The following is a 9,731-nucleotide window of genomic DNA, read 5'->3' as shown; positions in this document are numbered from 1 at the left end:
TATATAAAAAATAAAATAAAAAAATAAATAAAAACTCTCTTCCTTACCAACTCACACAGCTTTTGTATATTTTTCAGTAAATTAAAGTGGCTATGCATGCTGATATTTCAATTGTTAGGTTGTATCTTGTCTGCTTATAGATTCACCAGAATTTCAAAAGATTGACATATTTAGGAATCTCTAGTTCTATGCTTAATTTCAGCTCCTCAAAGAATTTTATCGACTAATGCGCCTTCCACATCTCTAGTTATCTCGGTTCACTGTTAAGGCTTTCCTCATTCGAACCTTGCCCTTAATTATAGATTCACAAGAATTTTATAAGGTTAACCTATTTAGGTAATGCTATCTTAAGGTGCTCGTAAATACAAATGGATCTTATCAATATAATGAGAAATCTAAGGTCACGAGTTAAAGTTAAGAAGATTTGAACAACTAGATCCACAAGCCTTAGACCTTGATTTATCTACAACATGGGATTTCGACTCTTTCTAAATATTTTTTTTTAGACAAAAAGTTATTTTCTACATTTTGGAGAGGATACTGTTCTTGATTACAATAGCTGAGGTAGTATGACAAATATAAGTGTTAGAAAGTATATACCAACTTCATGTAGGTGTGACTATATAGATGAACAAAAAGCATCCCCTTCATCGAACGGGGGTCAAAAACTAGTTTTTATTTAGATGGGCATGTAGAATACAGGAAAGCCATGGCCTGCCGCCAACAGTTTCGTTTCACCTCGCTATCAAGTGCAAAAAAACTCGATTATTTGTTACATGTCCATAAAATTTGACCAGTGTAAATGGCTGAGCTGAGTACAGAACTAATCAGCTGCTTGCCCTACCTAAACTGTTGCCCCAGCCTAAAGTGATTGACGAACAACTTCTAAGGCCTCCTCAACTGATGATGCACTTTGCAGCTTAGCTTGGTCAACGAAAGGCTGAGCCTTAGCAACTTTGGGAAGAAGTTGGAATTCCTGAAATGATCATAAGATATCAGCATTTACTTCCAATCAAAACAAAACTATGAATATACATGCATATGTGATATGTGAAGCTGATAAAAAAATCCTGCTGGCAAAAGTAATTGTAACACTGTTCGTGAAAATCATGGGTACAATCCAAGTCTTTCAATATAAATCATGCTTAAGCTTAAGTTAAGATTATGAGATTATCAGCACGCTGTAGTTTCAAAGATTTGACTCATTTGAGGGATCAATGAACCTTATATATGCAATACAGTTCCAAGACCTAGCGCCTTACAATACAATCTTTAATTTCAATCAAGAAGAGCATCATTTTTCAATTTTAGAAAAATACTGAGAGTAACTTTTCAGCCTTCAAGATTACATATGAACAACCTATGCCATTTAGAAGGGGATACCACGCATTAACTTTAAAAAATAAAACAAATTTATGAAATTCAACTACGAGGAGACAAATAAGTACCTCAGGACTTCCGCTTTCAACAAGAACTCCTTTCAGTCTCCCTGTTTAGTAGACAAGGCTTGTTAGAAGTGCTCAAGAATTATCGTCCGTGACAGTGAAAATAAAACAGCAGCAGGAAGGAAGGTGATGAATAGAATATACCAGAATCAATCCAGAATGTAGCAATCTTGGGGTCGAAGTTTCCTACCTCAACTGTCTCTCCAACTGTTAAAAAGTTAATCATTATAAGCAATAAAGTACATGATTAATAAAGTCATAATTACAAATTGTAACTCTGCTGCAGTTAAAAGCAGACTACACAATTATTTTAAGCAGCATCATTACCATTGTCCCCAAAAAATTGCCACCATATTTTTCTTTGGCTCCCTTCATACTCAAATACCCTTGAGTAGAAGTAGGGAAGGTAATCATATCTACATTCAGGCAGGAAAATATTATCAAGAAAGATGACTGATAGCTTGTCAGGAAGAACCACAATAACTCATCTAAAAAGAAAATTAAAAAAAAATGAATAAAAGAAAAAATCAAATAGTCTGGCCTACGTGTGAGTTCGAGCACTCAAAAGTGCACTGACACAATGCTGAGCTGATTTACGGGCATGGTCCACATGTTCAACACGAGCAACACGGTCATACATCTGCCAAACATGTATACATCACTTCCTGTGTGAGAAAGCAACGCCTTGGGGAAAAAAATATTGAATAGAATGAGAATGCTTAACGTACTTTCAATGGAAAAGCTGCAACATCTCCGATGGCAAATATTCCAGGAACTCTGGAGCGAAACAGACCATCAACCTGACACCAAACCAAAATTTAGCGTATGTTCTGCATTGCACTCATAATGTATTTATTCTAAAAGAAACCAGAACCTGACTACATATATGAAGTTCATCTACAGAGAGTGATGCTTTGTTATTACTTTCAGCAGGCTTAGGCACACAGATCTAGGAATACAGTGCTCCGCAAATGAAGTTATGCAGCAAACCTAGTACATGTGACTACCATGCTTACTGCACAATCTAACAATGAAATTACACCAACAATATTGCTACAAAAACCTTACACCTAGAATAGAAAGTCCGCTGCATAAACTATGAGTCATATCAAAGTGAGTAACAATTACTAAGTGATCATCATTTTGAAATAGAGGGAGTACTTCGAAGTTCCAAAAGAGAATTAGCAATCACCTGAATACCACCAACAGTTGTATCTAAGCCAACATTTTCAAAAGGACCAACTGCAGGTTTAGCTCCAATACCAATAACTATCTGCACAATCAATCAATCAATCAAAGCCTTAATCCCATAAGTGCACAGGTTGAAATTAATTTAGTCAAGTTCCAATTTGCTCTTTATAGAAAAAACCACCAGTAAATAAATCAATTTTAATCCATAAGTGCACAGGTTGAAATTAATTTAGTCAAGTTCCAATTTGCTCTTTATAGAAAAAACCACCAGTAAATAAATCAATTTTTTATTAAAATTTATGACTAAACAAAATGCATGCAGAGGGGAGAAATTCAAAGCAAGTAATACAAAATAATAAAAAAAAAAATTAAGCAAACCTACAGTGTCTGCTTCTATGGTAGAACCATCTTCGAGTTTGACAGCAGCCACACTTCCATCAGAACCAGCTTCTAGGTTTTTAATCATAGCACCCTATATCATTTATTATCACTGAGTGTTAATACTGTACAATCAATCATAAATTATCCCAAAAGGGGAAAAAAAATCTACCAAGGATTTAGTCAAATGACAGAGAAGTTGTTGACAAAGTGACAACCTTTACAAACTTGACCCCGTTTTGCTCATACAACTCTTCATACTTCCTGGCCAGTGAAGGAGTAAACAGTCTTGACAAAAGACGGTCTTCAGGAAAAATGACCTACTTAATCAAAGCAACCAAGAGAAAGATATCAGTGCTAAATCAAAGCAATACAAATTGAATGTACACATTGGAGAAAGCATTAATAACTGCCGGAAGAATATTGCAGAAAAACTTGGCACATTAACCTTAGATGTACCCTATTTCGAGTTCTATATTCAAAACTGGAAAGCAAATACAGCCAGTTTGCAAAAGAATCCTTGGTATCTTAATTGCTAGAATATCCAGATGCAATTGCACAAAGTAACAAATCTTACTTTCTCCTCATTTTTCCTCCTCTTCTACAATTTAGATGCATCAACTAAATATTAAAACATCCAACTTCAACCAAATGGCATATTGTCCATACATACCGTTGTATCAAGGTTCCAACCCACAGCTGCAGCTGCAACTTCCATGCCAATATAGCCACCGCCCACCACCACCACTTTCTTTGCTTTCTTCTGCATAATGAAAGACACAATCTTTAATCTTCAGGCATAGAAACATCATGTTTATATACTAGTAGTACAACTAGTACCTCAAACTCATTTCATGATGAAAAAAAAAAAAAAGCACACATTTAGTGACTACAAGCAAATACAATTATAGAGAATGGAAGGGAATGTAAAATTCCATAATTGGAGAGATCAAGAAGCGCCTGAACATAGGTTTTAAAAAAGATGGTACTCCATATTCAGTAATGTATATAGTCATGAACATTCTTTTAATAAATAACCAAAGTTGAAGAGACGAAATCCCCGTGTGAAGCAATTATGCAATATTCAGAGTTACGATATGTAGATCTGTAAGTCAGTCACTCAGATAAACAACTGACTTCTAGAGATCACCCTCGAATCTTGACGATAATGGGCATTGAATCCATAGCTTGATGTTAGATGATAAATTCTGCTTCAAGCAGCTCATAAGTCTACATAGGGCACTATTAAATGATCAACAACAAAATTAAGCCCAGAAAGGATGTTGAACTACCAATGATTCTATAAGGGAGTTAGCATCTGCCACGTCCCGAATATAGTGCACACCGGGTAAGTTTCCTCCAATTTTCTCTGGAAACCTGAAACGAAAAGGTATGAAAATGGGTCTCTCAGATTTTGCAACATTCTTGAAATAGCAGGATGATCCCATAAAAAAAAATAAAAAAAAAAAATAAATAAATAAATAAAAAGGCATTATTAGATTAGAAACTACAGTATAAAAAATAAGAGATAACGAAGGAGAAAAGATCACAAAAACTATAATAGAGTAATTCTTTCAGAATTTAAAATATAGAAATCCAAAAACAAATGTTATGTTAATCGATTTTTAGACACAAGATATTCTACTTCCAGTCCTCCACAGTCCACATCATATCATAAATATTGCCACTAACAACTTTGGAGTATCAGAAGACATTACTTAATACTAAACAAGTTGACATAGCCTCAAAAACATGACATTCAGATTTAAGCATGGCCTAGCATGTATCATCATGGATTGATATGCTCATAAGCTCATTGAGTCTTAACTATAATGCTTGCAACAAATCAGACTGAACCAAAGGTTAAACTCACTAGCAGGAACCAATCATGTAAATTTTTCCCCAAAATCAGGCTTAAGAGTCCATGCAAGAAAACTATATGCATCAGCTAGCTATCATGTTAAAAGATTTGTTGAAGAAAGATATCTTTGGTATAAACCACTAGTATTGCATTAAAGAGTGCATTTTTCACTTTATAAGAAAATGAGAGCAAATCACGTAAAGAAAGTAAGAAACAGATGATAATACCTTGTAGCTGTGCAACCAGTTGCAATTATAAGTGACCCGTACTTCAGTGATTTGCCTGACTGGGTTTGTAGAGTGTGCTTATCAATATCGACACCTGTCACAGCATCCTCGTAAATCATCTGTGGAGAAACAAAATATACCACACAGATGTCACAATTCCCTAGGCACTAAAGCCAAAAATGAGAAATAAAAACAGATAAATTGTAAGGACAAAAGTTGAAATTTATTACTCTTTAGTCATGTACAAAGCTTTTCTAACTAGCCAAATATAACAAAACAAGAAAGATCAAGAGAACAGCCAGCATTACAGAACATCAAAGAAGATTATTAAGCTACCTCAATTCCCTTCTCCTGGTACCATTCCGGAGTCTGCCTTTCACCACCAGATCCAACGCAAGTATGGAAACCCTTCAAAATCAATTCGAAGTCAGAGCCGTAGATACACTAAATTTTATATACAGGGAATCCAACACTCCACCCTTAAGAAATCATAATAAATCTAAATGATTAATAACTTTACTTCACCAAGTCTGAAATTATTTAAGTTACAATTGCAACATAAAGAAATTGGCAAAAATTTTCCAACTGAGAAGATGAAACTGGTGTCTTACTGGTAGTCGTGCAGGCTTCTTATCCAACGGAAACAAGTAGCCCTTCGTCAATGCTGGACGCTCATATGGTGCATAAGCCTTGCATCAAAAAGATACGTCAACAGTTAACAGAACAATCCACAAATGTAACAGTGTGTAGCTTAATAAGTGAAATTCAGTTCAAATTTTTTAATTTTCCTTGTTTGGGATTGGGGTGGGAGGAATTCTGATTTCAGTACTTGAACGACATCTAATATAAACCAAATACAACTATAGACAGTGTTTAAGAAAATAGGTACAAGTGGTTTACAAACACATTGGCTCTCCTGCAAACGAACATCAGTGACACAGTACCCACACAAATAATATAAACTAGTACAGACAAGTAAAGCGATATCATTAAACTGATGTACTCAGACTATGCTCTTATTTTGCATCCAACCTATCCTATGGGAATTTGGACAATCTATTCGAAGGTAAAGTTCTAAGAAAATGACTTACAAGTTACAACCTTACCCCCTTTTCAAGAATGCCTTTCCAACAATTTCAAACCTAAAAAGTTTCATGCCACTAATACGGCTAAATGTTATCTCCTAACACTTTGTATCCCAACAAAACTAATACTACAGCCTATTAGCCTGGTGGAGACCTCTACCTGCTCACAAAGTACAAAATGCTGTAGGATAACTACATTTCCACAATTTTTCCACAAAACAGATTAGCTTGAACACTAAAGCTCGGGGTTTTTCCTTTTTTCCTCCTTTCTCTTGAACTTATCTACTAGAAAATTAGCAATGCACTAAACTTTGGCTCATGAGATGATGGTTAATCACTACTTCAACAAATAATAGCAATTGCAGAAGAAGTCTGACACACAGCTGCTTTAAAGTCCTAAAACCTCATATTACATTCTGGACCTCCCATGACATGAACCACATAACAAGGTGCTTAATTCAAAAATAAGTTATCACACAGTTAAGTGACTGAACAATTTCCCACAACACTATCCGTGTGTCAAATGCACCACAGACCTGGTGATAACTACCTTCATCTATAAACCCAAAGCAAAATCGACTACATTGACTCGACATCTCTTCCCCGTTCACCCATCACGTCTTTTCCCCATTTGCCTCAGCAAAATTTGAGGCGCGAACAACACAACGGGTGACAAAACAGTAATTTCAGGATCCCCTCCCCCTAAACAAGCTAACAATTTGAGGCAATTTGAACCATCCAGTCTTTGAGATAAAAAAAATGGCAATTTGTTTTCCTAATCTAAGACAAGAAAGTCTGGACGTGCTTCAACCACTACCTCAACCTATGAATTAAAACTGTCTACCATATAGCTAGAATTGCCTACAACACACATGATCAAGGTACTTTTGCACCATATCAGATTTCAATTCCCAATCCATACTTCGTTAATCCCTTTCTCAAAGTCACCACAATTCCTATGTCAACATGACAAAACAAATGTAACTGCAAGTCTACAATGAACATTAGGCAAAACGTACCCTGTAATATATACTTCAATCTCAAATTAAACACAACTATACTACGCGCCAGTGTGACTACGTACTTGTTTGGTTGAACATGGGAAGTTATACTCCCTACAAAATCATTGCTCCCATAAAATTGTACTTTGTAATTTTTCGGATCAAACAAAAACTATATCTACATTATCTAGTAACACAAAGTATAAATTAAGATAATATGAAATGATCTCCGTTTAAGTATGGTAAACAACATTACTAACTCTCAGGAATTATTAGTTGTGTTGATATCGTAATTTGAACTAGTAACGCGACAACAAAATCCAGACGGAGAAGCCAAAAATATCTAGAAGCTCAATCAATCACCAATTTGAAATCAAGAAGAAACCTCTTTAGTGACAATGCAGAGCTTGCCATCAGCCAATCCATGTTCGACAAATGTCCGAGCCGCATAACCCGCCGCATTTCCACCTCCAACAATCACATACCTAAATTTCATTTTCATCAACCAAAAATCAATCCAAATAAATTCAATCCAAAAATTTAATTGTACTTTCAAAAATTCAAAAATAAAATTGATAAGATATACCGACATACTCTCGATTATCGTTGGAGAAACTGGAAGAAGCAGCGACGGAGAAACTTCGATTCCCATTGATGGTTCTAGAAGCGACGAACGGAGGTTTAGAGTGGAATTTGGAGAGAGAAAATGAAGAAGAAGATGAATATAAAGAGTAGCCATGTTTAAGTGAGAGTGAGTTTGACATAGTCGCCATTAATCTACAAACTGAAGAACAAAAATTAAAATTAAATTAGGAAAATGATGATGAAAATCTGGAAAATTTGAAAGAGAGAGAAAAATTTAGGGATTGATTGAACCTGTTGACATCGAAAGTAAAGTTTGATGATTAAAATAAATAGTGGTGTTTGTTGAATTAAATAATATTAAAGTACTGTATAATTATTGGAGATGGCTTTAACTGAGACTCAAAGGTCGTGTTGTTGATGAGAGAGATGAAAATGGAGAATTGGACAATATGAATTGAAGAAAGTATGTTGTGTTTTTGTTTCTAATAATAGTAGCTGCTGTAGTTGAAGTTATTTTTTGGTAGCAGTGTCCTGCAACTGTTATCGGGTAGCCTAATTTAACGATTGAAATTCAAACAGTGCGGAGTGAAATTGCCTTGGCTGCTGGGGTGCAGAGATTTTGGATCGCAATCCGTCACAAGTGGCTCGTGATGTGATCGTATGGCAAGATATGAGACCGATGTGAAAAAACGAAAGACCCAAGGACTAAATAGCACGGAACACTAAACAGCCTAAACTCGTAAGAGCTATGTGCCAATATACACTCTTATGGGTGGAGAGTGAAGCAATAAGTACAGTACTTTGCAATAAAAATATTTTTAGTACACCCATCAATACTTTACATCTAACTTACCAACTTTAGATGTGATTCGAATACATCGGTACATGCATGATAATGGTTTTGGTGGTTACTAGTTAGTGGTTTCTATTCTCTATATGTCAAATCAATTAATGATGGACTTATTTGATCTTATTAAAACAATTAATCCTTTTCATTGGAGTAATTCCGGCTAAAAATGGCATTTATGTCATACCCGTGCTATATTGGTCAATCTAGACGTATTGAGCCTTGTCCCAAACTCTCGCCACAACTCACACTATTTTCATCATTATTTTGTACCAGATTTCAATGCATAAACTAGTGAATAGCCCGGGCGTTGCCCCGATTTTGCTACTTTTGTAATTGTGCAACTGCTAATTTTTAAAAGGCATTTAATAGTAGAGAATGCGTTTTCAATACTTTTGTAATATAGTAGTTCACATTAATTTTTTTTGTATGCAAGATTAGAACATAAGTGAAAATTATTCTAGATGGTTAAACAATGATCTTTCTTCAAAAAGGTTGAGTGTTCAAGCCTTCTCATCCACATTTTTTTTAATTTAGTTGAAACACATATGAAGTAATGTTGGTTGTGTGGATGACATGGCATATTGAAGAATTGAGTGGGCGACGTGTCGTACTGAGGAATTGAGTATGTGACATGGCATAATGAGGGGTCTACGTGGCACATAGACGTCTTAGAAACGCATTTTTAATATATTAATATAGATTCAATAATAAATATATTCAAATGCATATTACATATATTTGATATTTGAAAACCACGCATTTAGAAAATTAAACATTATTTTTTATTACTCGTACGGAGTATTATATTCTTCTTTATAACTTTTTTAGGAGAATATTATATCCCAATTGTAATTAGGTTAGATCTCGTGCCATGCACGATAATCTATATTTATGTATAGTTATAGATTATTGATTGATAAGTACTGTATTATAATTATAAATTAGTGGAGTAATAAAAGAATATTATACATCGATCCATATGTTGATTTGGTTTTAATTTTTAGTTGTAGCTTTTAATTAAAACACAACTAAAACAAAAGTAGGAAAAAAATCCGAGCAATAATTTTTCTTGTTGCAAAACAAGTCACAAATTAATTTAAGAATATGA

General features: G+C 34.7%; 1 protein-coding gene across 1 annotated transcript; it reads right to left on the bottom strand.

Annotated features, from left to right (window-relative positions):
* Nucleotides 1–611: 611 nt before the first annotated feature.
* LOC145569166 (monodehydroascorbate reductase, chloroplastic/mitochondrial-like) lies at nucleotides 612–8,332 on the bottom strand. Its single transcript, XM_081628526.1, has 17 exons — nucleotides 8,065–8,332; nucleotides 7,783–7,972; nucleotides 7,574–7,673; nucleotides 5,714–5,791; nucleotides 5,439–5,510; nucleotides 5,103–5,221; nucleotides 4,307–4,391; nucleotides 3,688–3,777; nucleotides 3,233–3,334; nucleotides 3,019–3,108; nucleotides 2,638–2,718; nucleotides 2,174–2,245; nucleotides 1,991–2,085; nucleotides 1,773–1,861; nucleotides 1,590–1,652; nucleotides 1,449–1,489; nucleotides 612–976 (listed from the first exon to the last, which is right to left on the bottom strand). Exons 1-17 carry the CDS (start codon nucleotides 8,072–8,074, stop codon nucleotides 863–865), a joined length of 1,491 nt encoding a protein of 496 aa, XP_081484652.1. The 5' UTR covers nucleotides 8,075–8,332; the 3' UTR covers nucleotides 612–862.
* Between the last annotated feature and the right edge of the window lie 1,399 nt (nucleotides 8,333–9,731).

Source organism: Chenopodium album, chromosome 11, assembly GCF_948465745.1.
Source record: "Chenopodium album chromosome 11, dcCheAlbu1.1, whole genome shotgun sequence".
Classification (NCBI taxonomy): domain Eukaryota; kingdom Viridiplantae; phylum Streptophyta; class Magnoliopsida; order Caryophyllales; family Amaranthaceae; genus Chenopodium; species Chenopodium album.
This window is presented reverse-complemented; position numbering and strand designations above follow the sequence as displayed.